The 22,620-nt window shown below is 48.4% G+C and overlaps 1 protein-coding gene and 1 long non-coding RNA gene across 4 annotated transcripts; one reads left to right on the forward strand and one right to left on the reverse strand.

The window, feature by feature from the left end:
* Window positions 1-250: 250 nt before the first annotated feature.
* On the reverse strand, window positions 251-20,416 carry PARP16 (poly(ADP-ribose) polymerase family member 16; the record flags this gene model as incomplete). 3 transcript variants are annotated; one of them, XM_079699543.1, is made up of 6 exons in its annotated part: window positions 251-386; window positions 2,095-2,236; window positions 3,657-3,828; window positions 6,602-6,808; window positions 9,167-9,304; window positions 20,243-20,416. In XM_079699543.1, the coding sequence occupies 6 exons, from the start codon at window positions 20,414-20,416 to the stop codon at window positions 251-253; spliced, it is 969 nt and encodes a 322-aa protein (XP_079555669.1). The 3 variants fall into 3 exon arrangements, with proteins under 3 accessions (XP_079555669.1, XP_079555668.1, XP_079555670.1); XM_079699542.1 differs by having other exon boundaries at window positions 251-389; XM_079699544.1 differs by lacking the exons at window positions 6,602-6,808; window positions 9,167-9,304.
* Window positions 8,399-19,779, forward strand: LOC307049866. Its single transcript, XR_013810768.1, has 3 exons — window positions 8,399-8,535; window positions 18,327-18,409; window positions 19,700-19,779. It is a non-coding gene; the product is annotated as an uncharacterized lncRNA (long non-coding RNA).
* Window positions 20,417-22,620: the final 2,204 nt, after the last annotated feature.

Raw genomic sequence — 22,620 nt, forward strand, 5'->3', positions numbered from 1 at the left:
CTATGTAGGAAGGCGCAGACAGGAAATCTCCCCCAAAACCTAAGAGTGAGGGGCCAGTAGCCTCCGTTGACTAGAGTGTGGCTGAGAGCATCATCAAAGGCAACTGATACATTTATGGCATATAAAAATTGTCCTGTGGTCCCCAACTGGCCCCCAGGCTTGACCTAGCTGGATGTGAGGCCCGGGAGGGACAGAACAAGTTATCGTAAGGCACATGGTTGCGGTGGTCCCCACACCAGGCCCAGAAAGATCATCTCTTCACGCGATTCCAAAAGTGTTGGAAAGCTGAGGAGTTGAGGACACTCACTATGAGCAGCAGCAGCAGATACAGGGATATCATGACCGTGAACCAATGGCTGGAAACCCAGGAGAGTTGGCTTGAAGCCCTGCTTCAGGGGGAAAAAAGAGTTGATGTTGGAACAAAGAGAAAAACATTTTTTTAAAGTGTATGCAACAACTTCCGGCTCAAAGAAGATGAAATGATCAATTTCATCCTCTGAGTGAGCCACGAAAAGAAGCTTTGTGCATGCTCCTTTGCTCAAAAAATCTGGGGCTGGGCTTGCCTGGTGGCGCAGTGGTTAAGAATCCACCTGCCAATGCAGGGGACACGGGTTCGAGCCCTAGTCTGGGAAAATCCCACATGCCGCGGAGCAACTAAGCCCATGGGCCACAACTACTGAGCCTGTGCTCTAGAACCCGTGAGCCACAGCTACTGAAGCCCACATGCCTGGAGCCCAAGCTCCGCAACAAGAGAAGCCACCGCAATGAGAAGCCTGCGCACCATAGCGAATAGTAGCCCCTGCTCGCCACAACTAGAGAAAGCCGTGCACAGCAACAAAGACCCGATGCAGCCAAAAATAAATAATAAATTAATTAATTAAAAAAAAAAAATCCGGGGCTATTTGCCCCGGCGCTGACACGCCTTTCACCAGAACATTTTCTAAATGTACAAAGACAGCTATGCAATGAGCTCATCCTGATCTTTTCTTTTATAGCTCCTCTTGTACCTTTTATAACCTGTCTTTTCCTAAGCAAGACTTTGGTATCTAGAAGGATGACCTCACTAAGGGTGTCTGATCAGATGACAGCAGGTGGCAGGGTATTCAGCAAAAGTCTTTTCACTTTCAGACATGCACAGGTATTATTCTGAGCAGGGGAAATCCTCTTCTGCTCGCTGGGAGATGATCTAAACCATCTAAGTGTGTACTAGAGAGACACTCCAGGAAGAAGTGGGAAAGGAATGGAATTTTCAACTTGAAAAAGCCGGATGATTTTAAACCAAAGGATAATGTCCCCCAAACTTAGGAACCCTGTACATATTTCCCAGATTTAAGGAGGGAGGATTTTACTAGATACTGAATTCTGAAGCATAGAATCCACTGGTGTGTACAAGCAGGAGTCAAGAGTATTAACAATAACCCTTTTCCTGTCTTACCTGCTCACCCGCTGCTCATCCCCATGAGAAACTCTACCATGGACCCCCAACAATGTGACAAAATCTCAAAGTGACCCGCAACCCTGGAGAGCCCTGCCATACCCTCGAACACACAATGCTGAGACGGCATGAGGAATCCACCACTCTCAGGTTCTTAGGAGCTGGAAGGCCTCATCTGCTGTTGGATTCAACACTCTCATTTTAAAGATAAAGATGAAGCATCTCAGGTCCAGAGAGGAGCAGGTGGTGGTTCGACAGCCACCTTGGGAAGTGACCAGGCTGGACGGCACATAATCCCAGCCAGATCCTGGCACCGCCCTGCCTCTCAACGCAAGCCAATGAGTGGGTTTCAGACTGTGATCAGGAGCCCAAGTGGCGAAGGGGCTTCACAGTTTGGCTTCATTCAGTCCCTCAAGTTATTTATGTTAACGAAGCTCTTCTACACTAGAATGTACAGTCCCGTAGGGCCAGGACCAGATTTTATTCGACCTGTATTCCTCACTTCTTACCCCTTACATAAAGCAGAGGGCTTAATATATTTTATACCTAGCTGAGGTGTCAGGCTGGGGGAGAGGAGCTGCTGATATCTAAGAACCCAATACTATGAATGCAGCCTTTAGCTGTTCTCCTGGACCTCACGCAGGGACCATCCTTCTCACCTCTTGGGCTGCTTCTGTGAGTACACCAGCAGGTACTTCACTCGCAGGAGCTGGTTATTGGTGACCACAAAGTACTTTGGAGGGATGTCTCCCCCTTCACTGTGCTTGATCCTCGCTCTCCTGCGATCTATCTCCTTGGAATCTAAATAAGGAGATAAAGCACAACTTTACAGGGGGAAGATACAATAATAACAGAAACAAACTATGAAAAGAAACGGGTCAAGCACCCTGGTCCTGAGGGTGGAGAAGCCCCGGGAGGCAAAGGAATGGGCTGTGTGTGTACGTGAAGCAGGACTTAAAAATAGGAGAGTCCGACAAGCAGACAACCGGGAAGAGGAAAAGGAATAGGAAACGAAAAGGGATACAAGAGGGAAAAAAAAAAAAAAAACTGAGTGGGGAAAGCAGAGGGAAGAAGCAGATTGATGGCCATAACAAAAAAATAATCTGGGACTAGAAATAAGACTTGATCTGAAACAAACTTTTTAACAGCATTTTAAATTAACCGTTCTGGATTCGAGCTTCTTAGAACACTTATCTTCCACCTTTTGTACCAAGACTTGTTTAAAAAAACAAAACAAAACGTTTCCTTTTAGTAACATGAAAAAGCTTTACCAAAAAGAACCAAAACACAACAAAAAAACCCACAAAGGTCAAAGCTTCGTGACAGCAGACTTTGCAAGGTTTTGTCCTAATGTTTAATGTCACGGTTTGCAGACTTCCTAAGAATTACAAAAGCGAATATTCATGCTGTCTGGTTTGGGAGAGTGGCGTCAGACCTGGGCCCATTCCTCAGAATTCCAATTGTTTTACATTAGAGGCTAGGAACAGACAGTTTTCTCAATTCTCCTTTTCTCAGTGGAACCAACAGGCCAGCTCTGGAGACTAGAATGACAGTTCTATGACTTCTGCCTTTGAGGACAAAACAGCAGGGGTGACGGGGCAAAGATCTAAGGCACATATCAGGAGAGTGGACTGAGGTGGCCCACTATTCATCCGCTCCCTAGAGAGCCCAGGATTCACCCCCATGGCCTCAGGTGCCCCTCACATCCTCTGGGGGCTCCAGCACACACCAGAGCAGCCTGGAGGAATAGCGTGTGGATGCAAGTCTTTAGCTTCAGTTTAGCAAATGTTTATTGAATGTCAAGTACGTACCAGACTCCCTGCTGACCCCAGGTGCCCAAGAGTGAATCAGATCCAGTTTCTACCTTCAGTGAGACTGTGCTCTGGCCTCACACACTCATTTTCATCTTCTCCACCCCAAAGCTTTCCTTGAGCACTTGGACCCACCATGATTGCCCCTTCCTCTGAGTTGCTGCTGTGGACCTCATCAGCACCCTCAGCTGGCACTCCCTAAACACTGCCCTGTAGTCAGTGATATCTTTTCCACTGTGTGTTTAGTCCATAAGGAGACTGCTCATTCCCTGAAGGCAGGCCCTGTCCTACATTGTTAACCCAGCCCATCCCTTGGCATGCAATGGGTGCTCCACCCAACAGCTGGGTCAAAGGCAAAAGCCTGAGACCCAGAGGCCTGCAGCCCAGGTCTGGGCCAAGTGCTCACTCACCCTTCTTCTTCGTTTGGCACTTGACGTCTGGATGGTCAATGACCTCACACACGGCCACACAGCTAAGGATGGGGCCCAGGAGGCTGTGCTGCCACCCATGGCCATGGGGGCTATAAATGAGAGCCAGGCTCAAGTCACTAGTGAGGTAGGTCCCTTCCCCGAACAAGGATGTCTGAAATGTCAGAGATCAACAGAAAAGAAACAGGGCTGGGTGAATGCAGAGTTGACACGGCAAGATGACACAGGTCTTTCTTCAACAGAGTTGTTAACACAATCTTCAAGCCTCTTTTTTTCCCCAGCAAAAGGCATAAGATCAAATAATCCTATGACATCGTCATAGGGTTATTACAAAACACATTCCTATCTGACAACAGTTTAACTGATTGTGGATGTGGCTAACTAACCTGGCAAACTAGTAGTTCCAGTGCTTAAGGCTGAGTAAGAAAACCACAGGTATAAGAGTCAAACAGACCCAAGTTTCAATCCTGCCTCTCTCTCTAACAAGCTAGCAAGTTATATAAACTCTCTGGGTCTCAGTTTCTACATCTACAAAGTGGTGATAACAGTGTCTCCTTCATAAGGTCATGGGCAAGGATTCAATGAGATGATACACATAAAGCACCACACAGAACACCTGGCACAAGACAGGGGTGGGTATGCCATCGCAGGCTCTTATGTCGTAGTATATCAGTAATTCCTGCTACATGAATGTGTTAAGCATGGTTACACTGACAAGCTTGCAGAAGCAAAGTCATACCCTTATGTACAGGGAGGGGGTAACACCTGAATGACTAAGGGAAGTAATCTGAGTCATTACTTGGAAAAGAAACGCATCTCTCAGACCAGAAACTGTAACCAAATAAGGCAGGCCTCTATGAGGGGCAGGGTAAGTTTTGCTCTTTGTGTTGGTGTTGACCAAGATAATGTCCAAAATTCTAGGAGGCAGGTCCCTGGTGGTGATGCTAATTTGGTGTCCTCCACGAGGAGGCATGCCAGGTGAAAGAGAAGGATCTCAGGTGAAACACCTACAAGCTGAGGCTACAGCAGGCAGAGCAAACACATCCTTTGCCCATGGTAGACATCAATAATCAACCATGATGCCGACATAAAAATATCAATCATGGCACTCATTCATACTGACACAGAATCCTTCTCAGCACAACATTCTAGGTAACTGCTACCAGTGGATAGAATTTGACATAAGCTGTAATCCAGATGCTATTCTTGGGCCACAGTGTCAGTACCTTAAGATGATGAATGGCCTCAAACAGCTCACTGAATGTCCTCTACTTGCTAACTGAGAAACATCCCAGTCAGTGGCACCAGGCTTCCACAGCTCTAAGCCGATTAAGTGAAGCTTAGGGGAAATGAAACAAGCCTTTCCTTGGCCTTATTACAGTGTCCCCATGTCTCAAAAGTTAACACAGACCTTCTCCAAGGACATGGATGTCCTCTGATCTGACCCCACATCCATTTCTGCTTATGACTGCCATGTATACACCATTCCTTAGACTCAAGAACCATGAGCAGGAGAGCACAACATCAGGAAACCTGGGGTATCCCTACGAGAAAAACAATCTCAGAGCTTCAACTGGCAGGTAGGCTCCCTCAAGCAAGCCCCTCACTGAAAACCCAGACAGAGGAGGCCAGAAGAGCATCCACTTCACCAAAGGACTATGATGAGATGCTTATAAGCAGCAAACTCCCTGAGGCACTGAAGTGAAGGTTTGGTTACAAGACTGGAATCTGCAGGCAACTTCTCCAGGTGGGCTCTGGTGTGAAGCAGAGGCCCCCTGGATTCCAGTAGCCTGGCCATAATAATAAGCTGAGAGCCAGTGTAAACAAGCCCATCATCCTCGCAAAACCCAACTGTGCTAATCAGCGACAGCAGTGCTGGAAAAGTCTCTCCAGCCTCGGGGCTGCATCAGCCACGACTGAGCCCACAGCTCGCAGAGCCAGCCCCCCAGACAAGGCAGACGCTGGGATGACTGGGGGAAAGGCTGCAGCCCTCCAGACATCCCAGAGTCACTCTCCATCAGCCTCTAAAAGCAGCCACTGCTTCCTTGGTACTTAAGTATAGGAAGAGCCCTTTGCATACATGAACTGTTTCAATCCTATCAGGGCACCAGCACGTGGGCAATGGAATCCCATTTTACAGATGAGGACACCAGGGCTCCGAGAGGTTAAGTAAACTTCCCCAGGACGGCAGAGCTGCAAAGATGGTCTTTTTGGCTCTTGTCTGTATTCTTCCTCCTTCACCTCACTAAGGGACAAAATAAGTGCTGGCAAAGAAGGGGTGGTTGACACTCCTAAAAAAGGAAGGAAAGGTGCTCAAGGAGGGAGCTCCTCTCCTGTTTCCCCAAGGGCTGACTCTGTTGGCGGGTCCCCTAGGCAAGTGCTTCTCAAATTTCAACATGCATATGAATCACCTGGGAGTTTGTTAAATTGTGATTTCTGATCAGGTAGTCTGGGGTGGGCCTGAGATTCCACATGTTCAACAAGCTCTCAGGTGATGTGGATGCCACTGCTCCAGGGATCATGCTGAGGAGGGAGGGCTGGCCACCCACTGGGAACACCTGGTGAGCTCTGAAAGCACACTGGTGTCCGGGCCCCACATTGGTTGGGGATGCGGCCAGGCATTGGGATTTTTAATAGCTCCCCAAGTGATTCTAAATGTGCAGCCAAGGCTGGGAACCATCTTTAAACCGATGCTTCTCAAACGTTAATCAGTATAGGAGTCACCTGGAGACCTTGTTAAAATGCAGGTTCTGACTCAGAAGGTCAGGTGGGCCCAGGCTTCTGCCTTTTCACAGGCTCCCGAGCGATGCTGCTGCTGCTGGTCTGCAGACCACACTTTGAGTGGCAAGGCCTCAGTGAGCCTACCCACCCTCACCCCTACCAGCCCTGACACACAGCACCCCCATGTCAGCAGCCTTGGGCCCCACCTTGTTCAGGTGGCAGTGCAGGCCATTGTGGATGATGGAATGGAAGTTTTCTAGGCGGCTCCCATGGAAGGCGTAGATTAGGTCTCGTTCTCCTTTGGTCTCATAAAATTTGGCGTTGGCTGGGTCGGAGTACTCAATTTCAAACAGGAAGTCCGGCACGGGGACAGGCGTGTGAGGGGCACCAGTCAGCTTTTGGATCTTTTCAAACTTGAAAACATGCAAGAAGTTGAAGTTTTATTTGGGAAGTTGGTTAAATGTGCTGCCAAAATGGCCTCCTAAAGCCTTGGGCTTAACGCCTATGGGCTCTGCTCATGAGAAGAACTGGCTTCACAGGAATAAAAACATCAGTTGATAAACAAGCTCAGAGCTTATGGCTCAAGGCTGCTTTCCTCTAACAATATTTTTCCCTACAGTAGGCTAACTGAGAAGCATGAATTGCTCCTTCCAACTAAAGATCACTTCTAATTTTCATTACACTTTCACATCTATTTCCTGCATTCCATCTTGACAATAATCTTAGGAGGTAGAAAGGTGTTATGATAAATTACAAAAATGGCCACAAAATTTTTTCCTCCCATCCCTGTCCATTCACCCCTCTGCAATGCAACTTTGCAGGTGGAATTCCACCAAGATTTCATCAGGAGATGGAATCTATTTCTCCACCCCTTAAATCTGGGCTTGGCCTTGTGACTTCCCTTGGTAAACATATGGCAAACAGAGACTTGAAAAGAGCTTGCCCTTCCTTGTCTGCTGCTAGGAACCCTTCACAAGCCCTGCTAACCTTCTACAGGATGACAGCCTCGTAGAGGAAGGCCCCAACCACAGCAGCCATCCCGCTGAAGCCCCACACACACAAGTGAGGCTACCCTGGATCCGCCCCAGGTGAGCCGGCCCCACTAATAAGAACCACCCAGCCAACCCACAGAATCACGAGAAGCAATCAGTGTTGTTTTAAGCCAGTAGATTTGGGGGATGGTTTGTTATGCAACGAAAGTTAACTGATACAGAAGGGTAAGTTCCTTCCTAAAGGGTAATAATCCTCTTCGGGGCAGAGACCACACCATTTCCAAGATTTCCAAACAGTACATCACAGACCAAAGCCAGTCTGTGTTAAAGTTTTCTCTGGGTTGTGATTACATGACAAAAATAAGGGCAATTTAACAGATATATTTACATTGATGTAAGGTTGCCATGATCCCTTCTTTGGAAGAACTGTCCTTTATTCTGAGGTCAGGACCATCCCTTTTTTTTGTATTAAAATATCCCTTTATAAAATGATACATGGTAGACAATATCCTTACTTGGGCACAATAAAAAGTTGATAATTCTGGGTCCCAACACTCCATATTTTAATGGAACTTCGCAGATGGGATTGGGATTTGAACCCAGAGCCTGAGGATTTCCACTACTATAATCAAAAATCAAGGAGCAACTGCCTTATCTACTTTACAAATAGCACCCAACTCCAGTAGGCGCTTGATGCCCTTATGAGGAATGAGTAAATGAATGAATAAACCTAAATTTAACAGATGACAAAAGTGAAACCCAGACATCATCTAGGAGTTAGCAGCCCAGCCCGACCTGAATACAGGTCTCCTGACTCCCACTCCAGGGCTGTTTATGTTATCTTACCATCCAACATGGATGGAGGATGTCCCTAGACACCAGAAACCGAGATGCCAAATTCTATGCCACTTAAGGAGGATTTCTGTCTTTAGCAGGAACTTATAAAACTGAATGCTCTTAAATTAAAACTGATTAAGTGAGGAATAGTACAAACTCCTGCTGCCACTTACAGGAAAGAACACCTGATCAGGGATGTGCCTGTCCTACACCCTGATCCTTGTCATCTCAGCCCGTGCCCATGAGATCGCAGCCAAGCAAGGGAAGCCAAATTATGGAATATCTGGCCTGTGCCAGCGACTATACTGCGGGTGAGACACATTCTATTATAGCTCCCTTCTGAGGTAACTATTAATATTCTCAATTTACAAATGGGGAAAAGAAGACTCAATAACAGATGGGAGTGGGATTTGAACCCAGAGCCTGAGGATTTCCACCACTTCAGGTTCTGCCTCTTTGCTTCCTGACAGCTGGAATGTTTGGTCCACCCTTGTCAGAAGTACCTGGGGTGCTTGTGATACCCAGCTTTTACTGAGCCCCTAGCATGTGCCCTTAGGCATTGTTCTAAGTGAGAAAATTCATTTAATTCTCACAGCCAGTTCCCTGATGGAAGTATACTATTATTATCCCCATTTTACAGATGAGGAAACTGGGGTACTGAAATGCACCCAGTAACCTGCTCAAGGTTCTGCTAGTAAGAGGGAGAACACAGCTTTGTAGTGCCAGTGCTCAAGTAACCAGCTAGTAAGAGGGAGAACACAGCTTCGTACTGCCAGTGTACACGTTTCTGGGCCCCACTCTAGACACAGAATCAGAATTTCTGGGGACACAAGGTCCAGGAATCTGCATTTTCAATAAGCTTCCCAGGTCATGCTGGTGCACAAAGAGGTCCCAGAGCCCTCCAGGCCCAGGAATCTGTGATCCTATAGACCAAAGTCTCACCTCTGACTTTCCTGCACTGTGGATTGTCAGGACCTTTGAGGATAAAATCCAGCTCACCAGGTCCCAGGCCCATGTGTCTTTGTCTCCTGAGGACTGGAGAAGTTCTTTCAGGTTGGGTAACTTAGTGGCATCTGCAAGCTGAAGTGAGGAAAACCTCCGTTAGCAAGGATCCTGGACAAAATGATAGTAACCCCACGTGCCCTCTAGTGGTAAGGCAGGCGACCTGCACTTGTTTCAAGTTCCAAGGAATTTCTTCAGAGGGAAATGCAACAGGTCTACGATCCCTTTCCAAATACTGCCCAACTCCAAATGTTCTGAACACTGGAAGGTTATCTGTAACTCAACTGGTACAAAACCCAACCTGAGCTGATGTGAGGTGCGTTTAATCTTAATTATCCCACTTTGTGTTACTACTGATGAGATGCATTTTGCTGCAGGACTATTAATACCTGATTATGGGATGCACCCCGCTGGAGGTGTTACCAAATACATGGTATGTACACATGTGGGTAAAGGGTTACAAAGCCTTTTCCCTTCAGCATGAGTTAATCTTCTGTTAACCTGTTCCCCTGGAGACCAGACAAAGGTAATAGAGCAACTACATACAGAACCAGGCAATGCTGCTTTTGGTAAAGATGACCCAGAACGGTAACTGCATCTGGACTGGAGGAAACTGAGTGGGGAATCCATGGTTTTGGGTCTCCCTGAGTGTGGTGACTTTTTGTGAGGACACTGGCAGCTACGTCTATGGTGTTCTTACTAGAGGGACCAGCCTCCATGGAACATGGGGCTTCATTAGACCAGTGCAGTTCCTGCAGCCACCCAACGTGAATCTCATCTCCTTACACCTGAACTGTCCCTCTCAGGGGCAAGACTAGCTCCTGGACCTCTATGTGGACTATAGCAAGGACTTCTGCAGAAATGGAATGCCCTCCTGTGAGCTGTGATCCATCCCAGAGCCTTCTGATTTAGGCTGGTACCCGGTGTGGCCTGTGACAGGTGTCTTGAGGTGGACAATATTGCCTTTGTAAAATCAGGCAGAATCAATTCCGAAACAGATTTGGTGCCAGGGTTTCTGATAAGGGACTGTGGACCTGGACTAGCAGAGAGCTACAAGGTATCTGTAGCTTTTTCTCAGAAATTAAAACTGACTAGAAGCCAGATCTCTCCAGCATGGCATTTAAAACACCACTGCAGACTGGTGCCATCTGTGAACACACCTCCTCCAAGCTTTGCTCACTCAGTCCCCTGGAGCGCCCCTTCCCCACCTCTACCAACCCAGGCACCCCCTCTCCTCCAAAACCCTAAAGCACTCAGCCCCAATACTCTCTCCCCAGAATGGCCAGGACTCGCGGAGACCGAGGACTGTCTTGTGTTTTTCTAGTTCTCCTGTTTCCTGGATGTAGAAGAAAGAGCAGACAGATCTCAGATTGAATCCCTGCTCCTTAGGCAAAGCACTAGACCTGGCGGAGCCTCGATCTCTCTAACACGGGAACCCCACTATCTCCATGTGGATTGTCAGGAAGATTAAAGATGGTAACAGAATCTCAGGGTCTGGTCTATATAGTGTATGTCCATTTCTGTTCTTTTTTGTATTTCTCCCTGGACAACACATACCTTTCCTAGGGATGTAGTTGGTACTTCATGAATACCAGTAGCTTTTCCCCGTTTCTAGATAGTTCACTGTTGCCAACCTTGGGGGGTTTATTTCTTAACCCTGTAGTCGAAAATCAGAAACCTTTCAGGGCTGCTTTATTCCTGTCTCTATTTATAAAGATTCAATCAATAGCCTCAGGCTTCTGAAAAAACTATCTCTACATGCCTTGCAGGCCATCCGTGAGGATCCAATTTAAAAACATGGATGTGAAAAATGGGCAGAAGAACAAAATAGACATTTCTCTCAAGAAGATATACAGACAGCCAACAAACACATGAAAGAATGCTCAACATCACTAATTATTAGAGAAATGCAAATCAAAACTACAATGAGGTATCACCTCACACCAGTCAGAATGGCCATCATCAAAAAATCTACAAACAATAAATGCTGGAGAGGGTGTGGAGAAAAGGGAACCCTCTTGCACTGTTGGTGGGAATGTAAATTGATACAGCCACTATGGAGAACAGTATGGAGGTTCCTTAAAAAACTAAAAATAGAACTACCATATGACCCAGCAATCCCACTCCTGGGCATATACCTGGAGAAAACCATAATTCAAAAGGAGTCATGTACCACAATGTTCCTTGCAGCTCTATTTACAATAGCCAGGACATGGAAGCAACCTAGGTGTCCATCAACAGATGAATGGATACAGAAGATGTGGCACATATATACAATGGAATATTACTCAGCCATAAAAAGAAATGAAATTGAGTTATTTGTAGTGAGGTGGATGGACCTAGAGTCTGTCATACAGAGTGAAGTAAGTCAGAAAGAGAAGAACAAATACCGTATGCTAACACATATATATGGAATCTAAAAAAAAAAAAATGATTGTGAAGAACCTAGGGGTAGTACATGAATAAAGACGTGGATATAGAGAATGGACTTGAGGGTAAGGGAAGGGGGAAGGGTAAGCTGGGACGAAGTGAGAGAGTGGCATGGACATGTATACACTACCAAATGTAAAATAGATAGCTAGTGGAAAGCAGCTGCATAGCACAGGGAGATCAGCTCGGTGCTTTGTGACCACCCAGAGGGGTGGGATAGGGAGGGTGGGAGGGAGATGCAAGAGGGAGGAGATATGGGGATATATGTATATGTATAGCTGATTCACTTTGTTATAAAACAGAAACTAACACACCACTGTAAAGCAGTTATACTCCAATAAAGATGTTATAAATAAATAAATAACTAAAAACATAGATGTGTAGATGCTCCACAAGTGTTGATGCTACACAGCAGGGAGGCAGAAAGGTAAATAATTATGACTTAAAACTATTCACTGTCATAACAAAGACGGATACAAACTACAAAAGGGACCAGGCAGGACTCCTGTTGGGTAGGCACTCTGAGAAAAGGGGGTGGTCAGGAAAGTCTTCAAAGGGGAGGTGCTGTGTGATCGGGTTGGACAGGCAAAGGCACAGAAGCACGGAAGTGCAGCGTGTAGTCAGGGATGTGGATGGCAACGAGGGAGGTTAACTGTGCAAGCTCTCCTCCTGGGCGGCCCAGGTCCAAACCTGGGCTCTTACACCCCTTACTAGCTGTGTGACTTGGGTGAGTTAACCTCCGGTGTCTCAGTTTTCTCAAACATATAATTGGGACAATATGAGCCACTTCACAGGATGCCAGTGAAGGTTAACCAAGTTAAACTAGTGCAGTGCTTAGAGCAACAGGAAGGTATTAAGTTAGTGGGACTGCCATGATTGTTGTCATCATTAACTGCAAACAGTTCGGTGTGCCTGGAGCCTAGACTATGGGGGAGGGGTTGCCAGGAGGAACAGGAGTGAGGTGACTTGAGATCAGCCAGTGAGGGGCCTTGTATCCCCCTTGGGGACTCTGGCCTTTATTCTGTAGGCAACATGGAGCCACTGAGGGTACCTGAAGATGCATTCCGAATGACATACCCTCAGGCACACCTCGGCCTCCCCTGTCCCTCTTTTCTACTCCTGGTCCACACCTGTTATGCCAGAGCCAGAGCAGTCTTCTCTCCCATTGGGATTACCACTGGGATTACCATTCCCATCACTGCTCTCAAATCCCACCTGTGAGCCGCAGCCTTTGCCAACAGTCCAGATCAAGGCACAGGGGGCCTCACAAAAGGACCGTCAGTTAACCCAGGCCCCTTTCAGGGGTTCAGTCTGTGGAAGTAGGAGAGAACTCTCCCAACTCTGAGCTGGGCCCAGGCCTCTTCCAGGGCTCAGGCCCTCAGACACACTGCTGCCTGCCCACTGCTGCCTGTGTGTCCTGCAGGGCTGCCCTCGTTGTCCCCACTCTTAACCCCTCAGCTGACCTCCCTAATGTCCCGTTTCACTTTTCAAGCGACTCTGAAAAATCAATCTGCTACAAAAAGTTAACAGGATTCTTCCTCTTGTGACCAAACCTGTCTGTATTTGAGCAGGGCTTTCTGAGGACCAGGTAGAGACTGTATTTTATCTGGCAACCAGCGTGTAGTCAGGGACGTGGATGGCAACGAGGGAGGTTAACTGTGCGAGCCCTCCTCCCAGGCAGCCAGATAACATACAGCCTGCTCAGTTAAATTTGAATTTCAGATAAACAACAATATTTTTTAAATATAATATAACCCATGCAATATTTGAGGCATACCTGTGCTAAAAAAATTATTTGTTGCTTCTCTGAAGTTCAAGTTTGTATTTCAGTCTATATTTTTTAATCTGCTAAATCTAGCAACCCTCCCCTTAACAAGGCCCTTCAGAATCTGGGCTGGCCTCTGCCTAAGAGAACCTCCTGCCACAGGCTTCCCACCTGCTCCCCCCATGTTGTTCCTCAGCTGCCCTATGTCTCTCCTCCCCTGTGCTTCTGCAGCTGCCCAGCATGACATTCAGTCTTCAAAGCCAGCCTAAAGTCACCTGCCCTGTCCCTGACCCCCCATGACCTCTGTGCTCCCCTTGTGCTCAGTGCAGAATCCCAGGTTGGTCCTTGACTCTCTGGGACAATCTCAAATCTGCTTAAGACAAACACTTCCTGAGGGCCGACCACATCTTACGTATCCTGGAGTCCCAGAGGCCAGCCTGCAACCTGACATGAAGTTCAGAATGAGATAGTAATAGCTACGATTTGTTGAGGCCTTATCATGTGCCAGGCACTGGGCTAAATGCTGTGCATGTCTCGTCTCATTTTATCCTCACAACAGCCTAGCTTAAAGATGATCATCAGAGACATGCAAATCAAAACCACAATGAGGTATCACCTCACACGTGTCAGAAGGGCTATCTACCTACCTACCCACCTACCACTCCTAGGTATATATCTGAAGAAAAGGAAAACACTAATTTGAGAAGACACATGCGCCCCAACATTCATAGCAGCATTATTTACAATAGCCAAGATATGGAAGCAACCTAAGTGTCCATCAGCAGATGAATGGATAAAGAAGATACGTGTTTGTGTGTGTGTGTGTATACACACACACACACATGCACACACGCACACTATGGAATACTACTCAGCCATAAAAAAGAATGAAAATTTGCCATTTGCAACAACATGGATGGACTTGGAGGGTATTATGCTAAGAGAAATAAGTCCAACAGAGAAAGACAAATGATATCACTTATATGTGGAATCTAAAAAATAAAACTAGTGAATATAACAAAACAGCAACAGACTCACAGATATAAAGAACTAGTGGTTATCAGTGGGAAGAAGGAAGGGGGGCAGGAGAGAGGTACGGGATTAGGAGGTACAAACTGCTATGTACAAACTAGACAAGCTACAAGGATATGTTGTACAGTGCAGGGAATACAGCCAATATTTTATAATAATTATAAATGGAGTATAACCTTTAAAAATTGTGAATCACTGTTATACACCTGAAACCTATATAATACTGTAAATCAACTAAACCTCAATAAAAAATTTTTTTAATTTTAAAACATAAATACATACATACATACAAGTGAGGAAACTAAGGCTTAGAAAGGTTAAGTACTTTGCCTAGGGTCACACAGCTATTCATTGGCAAGGCAGAGACATGAAGCCAGGTGGCCTGACTCCAGAGTCCATTCTCTGTGATGCTCTCCTACCAAATCAATGGAGAAATTTAGTAATTGACTGAATATTTTAGCCCAAAAGAGCCAATCCAAGTAGGACTTTAAGAGGCTACTTGGGAAGCTTTAGGTATGTTTCCTGAATAACACAACCAATACTGCTACTGGGTATGCTTAAGCCCTGTCAAACGTAGGGAGAAAGATGTATGTCATGAGTAGTATGGGGCAGGGTCAGGAGACAGAAAACCCTCCATCTAGACAAGAGTTATGAACCACAGTTGGTGACAGTAGAAGGCATTTATCAACAACTGGCTTGAGGAGAAAGTGTGCAGGAGGAAGGCAGGCATTTCTGGGGGCTGGGGGGCAGGCAAAGGGAAAGGTTTTCAGAGCAAGTAGGATGGGAGTGGGGCCTGGAGGGGGAGGAATTTGAGAAAGAGCATTCCCAGTGGGAAAGAACATGGTGAGGAGGCAGAGAAGGAAACAGTGCCTGTCCCAAAAGGTGGTCCAGGGCTCAAATGTCCCTAGGGCCAGAGAGGTGATGAAAACGAGTAAGGGGTTATCCAGGAAACAGTAGTAAGGACTGGGTTGAACTGGAGACCCCTGGCCTAGCAAAGGGTCCAGCCACCAACCCCCCAGCTCCAGCTGCTTTCTGCCCAAGGGCGACCTCTACCCAGGCTATGGAGCCTCAGATTTTTTTTTCTTTTTAAAAGAAATCAGTAAGCTGCATTTTTTTTTTTTTGGCCACACCTGAAAGCTTGCAGGATCTTAGTTCCCTGATGGACCAGGGATGGAACCCATGTCCCCTGCAGAGGAAGGGTGCAGTCCTAACCACTGGACCACCAGGGAATTCCCCCCACACACACTTTTTTTTTTTAATTTCCGAATTTCTAAAAGACCAGAGGACAAACAAAATCTGTCATCCCACAGGCCACATTTTTGCAGCCTCTGCTCTGAGGAATAAGGAAGGATTCAGTTGGAGAAGTGGCTGAGGGAGGCTGGGCCAGTCCTGAATGTTGGGCAGTGCTGGGCAGTCACAGGGGTTTGAGAAAGGAAGTCTCAGGAAAGAGGTGGTCTGGGTGACTGAGAAGCCAAGGGCAGGGAACCAGCAGGGGGTGAGCAGAGGAGAGAGAGGACCAGTGACCTTAGAAGGAGACAATTCAATCTCCTTGCTTTGAGTCAGGAGGCAGCAGGATGGCCCAGTGAACACTCTGCAACCATGCAGATCACAATCTCCTGGGGAGGCAGCCCAAGAACCTATGTTTACAGAAGTTGCCACAAGTGATTCTTACCACCAGGAAAAGGTGGGGATACTCAGGTTTAGGTGTTAAGCAATGTTGTCCTAGAAGGGCTGGCAGCAGGAAAGAACATCTGAAAAAAATCCTTGTCTAGGAAGATGCCAAAGGCCATAGTTACTAGTTGTGGGTGGAGGTGCTGGAAGGAAATGAACCAAAGGTATAACCAAGGTCACCAGCCTCAGGGACCTGACAAACAGAGTGACACCTGGAAGTGGGGTGGGCAGGATGGGTGGAGGTGGTGGGCCGCTGAGATGAAGGTGGGAAAGATGGACTGCACAGTTACATACAGGTACACCTTGCTTTGCATAAACCTAAGGTATGAAAATCCAGATTTACTAAAACAGATTGGGGGTGAAAGTCTACAAGAGTCCGCTTCGTAAAAAGAGTCATCAGGGGGCTTCCCTGGTGGCGCAGTGGTTGAGAATATGCCTGCTAATGCAGGGGACACAGGTTCAAGCCCTGGTTTGGGAGGATCCCACATGCCATGGAGCAACTAGGCCCGTGCACCACATCTACTGAGCCTGCGCGTCTGGAGCCTGCGCTCCGCAACAAGAGAGGTCGCGATAGTAAGAGGCCCGCGCACAGCGATGAAGAGTGGCCCCCGCTTGCCGCCACTAGGGAAAGCCCTCGCACAGAAACGAAGACCTAACACAGCAAAAATAAATAAATAAATTACTAAACTCCTACCCCAAACATCTTCTTAAAAAAAAAAAAAAAAAAAGAGTCATCAGGGGAACCCATTAAAGGGGTGGGGTGGTTCTCTACCCTGACTACACACCGACATCACCTGGAGCTGGAGGATGTCTGCCACCAGCACATATACTGATTACCTGATGGTGACAGAGATGATAATAGAACCTACATCGCTGAGTTGTTAGGAAGGTTAAACAAGTTACACGTAGTCCTCCTGAGAACAGAACTAAAAAGGTAATTTGAGAGGGACTTCCCTGGTGGCACAGTGGTTAAGAATACTGCCAATGCAGGGGAAACGGGTTCCAGCCCTGGTCCAGGAAGATCCCACATGCCGCAGAGCAACTAAGCCCACGCGCCACAACTACTGAGCCTGCACTCTAGAGCCTGCGAGCCACAACTATTGAGCCCATGTGCCACAACTACTGAAGCCCGCACACCTAGAGCCCGTGCTCTGCAACAAGAGAAGCCACCGCAATGCGAAGCCCGTGCACCGCAACGAAGAGTAGCCACCGCTCGCCGCAACTAAAAATAAAGCCCGCGCGCAGCAATGAAGACCCAATGCAGCCATAAATAAATAATAAATAAATTTATTTTAAAAAAAAGTTAACCTTTGAGTCAGAGAGACACAGGTTAGATGCTAAGTTCTGGGCAGCTTTTCTTTAACTCATGTAACATGTGGCAAAACGAAACCTAAAGCGTGTTTATCTAAGAATGTGCATGCCCCCAGAGGTCGCGCCCGGTCCTGCCTGGTGGGGGGCCTCTCCTCAGAAAGAGCTCCTGAAAGCCATGCCTAACAGAAAGCCAAGAATCTGCATGGCCTGGGCTAATTTCCCTAACACCAGTGCCCAATAAGGATTACAGCAACAGGGTGGGATGGTAAGAATCTGTCCGTGTTTCTCCAGTGGCCCCCAAGAGAAAGAGTGCATTGTCTAAAACTGCCCCCAAAGGGAACCCCATGTGCAGGACCGTCTGTCTCTACCGAGGAGGTGGCTATTTGGGGCTACCCATATTGCCAATGGTCTCCAAAGGGATTACAGGTATGGGACGAAGCGTATGCCTCAAACCGAGAGCACTGATACCTATGGGGAGGGATATGGGACAGGGTGAGCTCTATCAGGGGAGCTTATACTTTATCACTTGCTTTTTTTTTTTTTTTCGCGGTACACGGGCCTCTCACTGTTGTGGCCTCTCCCGCTGCGGAGCACAGGCTCCGGACGTGCAGGCTCAGCGGCCATGGCTCACGGGCCCAGCCGTTCCGCGGCATGTGGGATCTTCCCAGACCGGGGCACGAACCCGCATCCCCTGCATTGGCAGGCGGACTCTCAACCACTGCGCCACCAGGGAAGCCCATCACTTGCTTTTTTTATAACAAGAATATAATCAAACATTACTTGTGTAATTAAAACGAAATTTTTAAAAGGCATGAATAAATCAAAGCAATTCCAAAGATCCCTTTGTATTTATCCCATAGTCATCAAAGTAACCCGATTCTGTTCCAGCAGAAAGAGAACACACTGAGCATTCTAATCCATTTGGATGTTTCCTGGCAAAAATTAATAAAGTGCATTGTGAGGCATCATCTCTGGTGAGTTTGGTCCCTCTGACCCCAAATCTCTCCTCCTCTCTCTACTCCTCCTGAACAGATCTCTCTGTCACCCTGCCACCACAAGGGTCTTTCAGAAATGCATCCTGGATGTCACCAATGACCTCCCAGCCCAAAGATAAAGTCTACACATCTGGACAGGACATGCCCAGTCCTGCTTGCTCCAGTTGGCCTCATCTCTTTCTGTTCCCCGTGAAAACCACACTAAAGTACAGACTTATCCTTCCTGGTGAGGTCCTGGCTTTCTGCCCATCCTGCTACTCCTCCTGGAATACCCCTTTCCTCCTCTCTGCTCCTCGAAATCCTCCATGTCCCTGGGGACTCAGCAGGGCATCATAACCGCCCCTGGTTAGTGCTCCCTGATTCCAGCCTACTGCCAAGGCCTGGAGTCCTGCTCTGGGCTTCCATGTTGTATATATAGGACTTACCCCATAGTATAGCTGAGCAGGCTGTTAACCTCTCCTTGAGTCTTTAATTCTGTATTCTCAGCACCTGGCCCACAATAGGACCTCCATAAATATCCACTGACAAAACTGAAGAAAGTTTCATCCCCAACACTCTGATATCACAAACTCACAAAATTAAATACCTGAATTTGCAGAACAAACCATGGGGGAAGTCAATCTGCTTGCCTCTTTCTCCAAACTCCCACTCCCTGTACCCGAAACCGCTGTGCACTGTGGTCAAGACCTGAGGTGCCCTCAACACATCCCCAGCCTAAGCTGCAGTGGACCCAGGTAGGGGACAGGAGGCTGGGCCTTTGTCCCTTGACCACCTGGGAGCGATAGCAAAGAGGGTCACCCAATACTGAACACCTCATCGGAGATAATTTTAAACATCTGTTGATTCTAAACATGATCAACATTCTGTTAATGTGGTTCATAACATTAAGAGATTTTCTAATGTTGAACTAATTTTGTATTCCTGGGATAAACCCAACCTATTAATAAGGAATTATTCTTCTTATATATTGCTAGTTTCAGGATCCTAATATTTTATAGAGGATTTCTATATTTATACTCTTGAGTGACACTGGCCTATAATTTTCTTTTCTTGTATCATTCTTATTAGATTTAGTGTCAAGATTACAGTACCCTATTTTTCAATACGCTGGAAGAATTGTGTAAAACTGGATTTACTTATTCCCTCAGTGATTGGTAGGACTCACCAATGAAACTGGGTAGGCCTGGAGTTTTCTCTGAGGGAAAAATCTTTGACTACTAATTCAATGTCTTTAATGATTATAAGCTTTTGACTTTGTATTTCTTACAGAATCAATTTTGGCAAGTTATATTTTTCTAGGTAATTTCAAACCTTTGGATTACAAAGATAACTAATATCTGGAATGCTGACCCTCAGGTGAACTCTGCAAGAAATTAAGTGCCTCCTGAATCATCACAGAAATAACAGCTCACATGTGTACTGTACATATGTTATAATTTATAAAAGTACTGGCCATATATTACCTCATCTGAAGATGAGGTCCGGGTGGCTTTGGTGACTTATGGCGTCTCATTATTTGCAAAGGGATAGATAACTTCCTATTTAGCAGAACCAGCTGATTCAGATCAACACCCTAAGCCACACTAGGAAATGTTGTGGAGGCCTATGCAACTGTTGAATTCCTCACTTCACCCCTGGGAGTCACTTGGGAGCGTGAAGGTTGTCGGGAGCGTTCTTAGCTCCTGGAAACAAACCTTCCCCAAGGCCAGGCTAGGAATGTTAAGTCCGGGGGCTCGCACCATCACTAACAGGAGTTCCACAGACACCGTGCCCTGAGAAGCAGTGGACAGCACACGGGAAAAGTACACTCACCAGGGCCTCAAAGTCCTTGCAGTCGTGGCGGGCATAGGATGCGGGGAAGGGCCGCAGTACAGAGTCGCGCTTGTAGCTCTGCAGGGCCGAGGCGAAGAAGCTGCAGCGGAGGTCGGCAGCCAGCACGTCACGGCCCGCCGCCTCCCTGACGGTCGCCCAGCTTGCGGGCTGCATCCCGGGTCGCGGCGCGTTGCCGGGAGAGACGCGCCGGGCGGGGGCCAGGGCCGAGCCTGCGGTCAGCCGAGGGGCTGGGTCCGGGGACAGTGGGCCGGAGTCCCTAGGCCTGGGGTGAGTTACGCAGAGGGGTGAGATGACAGGGGTGAGAACGTGGTGACAAGTGTCTTCTGCGGGGGCCGGGCCGCTCGCCGCCCAGGGAGACGGGCCAGGGAGGAGAGGGATCCGGCCGGGACCGCGCGCGGGTCACAGGGGGGTTGGGCCTGGGGATAATGGAGCCTGACGGATGGGGGATCCCAGGCCTGGGGGAGGGGCTATGACATGGGGTGAGACGACAACGTACTGACACGTGTCCTCTGAAGAGGCCTGGGGTGGGGGGGTCACCCCCAGCGGGGACTGCGGGCCGAGCCCCCTCCCCCCGCCCGGCGAGGCTCAGGCGCTGCACTGGCCTTCCTGCCCCGCCTCCGACAGGCGCCGCCGAAGCCCCAGCGTTCGCCTGGCTGCCCTCGGCGCTGCCTGCGTTCCGCCAGCCGTGCGCGTCCACTGGCCGCGCGCCGCGCGCCGCGCGCCGCCTGCCGGATGGACTCCCGCGCCCCATCGCGCGCCCAGGCCTACCTGCCCTCCCGACCGCGGCTGCAGCTCCGCCCAGCCCAGCGAGGGCCCGCCCCTTCCCGCGCCCGCCTCCACCCCTCCCTGGTGCAGGGTATGTCCGCCCGACTGGGTGAGTGTCCCCCAGCTGCCAGGTGTGCGGCCCCGGCTGAGTCGCCCATGCTGCTGCGGACCATCCTCACTGAAGCCCCGAGTAGAAAATGACCCAGGCCCCCTTTTGACCCACCCTTGGACTTGCCTTTGTCCCAGCTCCGCGGGCTGAGCCTGCTTGTCTCGCCTGGGGAATTGCTACTACCTACTGCCTCCCTCTTGAATCATTTCCCTCCAAGACGGGCCGTGCAGAAGGAGCCATTTAACACCCAGGGCAACTGAGTCTCAGACTGCTGGCATGATTGCCCAAGGTTGCACAGCCGGACAGGGTAAATCTGGGATTCTGAAAACTAAAAGACCTTTCCTCTGCCTTTCAGCCTCCAGAATTCTCTGCATTGCTGAAGTCTCTGGCCTCTCACAAGACATGCCAAGATCCTCCTTTGGGGCCCTGCATGAAAGGGAGCCTGAGGAGACAAGTAATGGGGGAGGGCAGAGGGGAGATTGACCCAACTCTGCAGGAGAGAAGGGACAAGACTCCCATGCCCTCTGCCCATTAGAGAAAACCCCACATTTTGGCCTCATGGTCACATGGAAATCCAAGCACAGGTCATCACTAATTCCTACACCAAGAAGCCCCTCAGCACCCTACCCACACCTCCACACTCCAGCATCCTCTGAGGGAGGAACTTCTCCACCTTCTGCATCCAGGCTGAGCAGGACCCTGAGCTCAGAGCAGAGGTCCTTGCTGTTGGATTGTAGGTATGACTTTGGGAGCAAGAGCAAGACCAGACCCCAGCCACCACAGGGCTTCCCAGGCCGGGGAATGAGTGCTGGCTGCTCCCAGGAGTCTGCATCAAACCTCTGGTTGCTATGAGGCCTGTACTGCTCCAGAAGCACCAAAAAGTGTCTGAGAGCCTTATGGCCTCAGAAAAGGCCCTTAGTGCCCCCAAAGTCCTGGGAGCCTCATGGGACCCAGGAGTTCTAACACGGCTGCTGAAGCTCAGGCCCAGAAAGGCAGAGCCTGCAGCAGGGGTGCAGGTGACCTGGGAACCATCCCCCCTTCCTCCTCTTCTTCACTGTGGGCCCTTAGGCAGGGCTGATGCCAAAAGCTCAGCTTCTCTGTACACCAGGGCTGAATTGAATCTCGGAGACGGAGTTCTGGGTGAAGTGGAAAAGAATAGCTTTATTGGTTTCCCAGGCAAAGGGGGCCACAACGGGCTAATGCCTTCAAAACCATGCGTCCCCCCACTTGGAGAAGATAGTGAGAAGTTTTATAGTAATTGTTCAATGAGGGCGTGATCAGCTTGTAGACATTCTTCTGATGGGTTGGTGGTGAGGTAAGTAGGAGTGATCTCAGAGAGGCAGCAGTGAGTGTTGGCGTGAAGCAAGATGTTAATTCCCTGCCCAGGAATTGAACCTGGGTAGCCTGGATAAAAACCAGGAATCCTAGCTACCACACGCCCTGGCTTTTGCCCCCAGTGAAAAATGCATTTCTCACAGAGGCA

The sequence above is a fragment of the Hyperoodon ampullatus genome (assembly GCF_949752795.1).
Source record: "Hyperoodon ampullatus genome assembly, chromosome: 3".
Classification (NCBI taxonomy): domain Eukaryota; kingdom Metazoa; phylum Chordata; class Mammalia; order Artiodactyla; family Ziphiidae; genus Hyperoodon; species Hyperoodon ampullatus.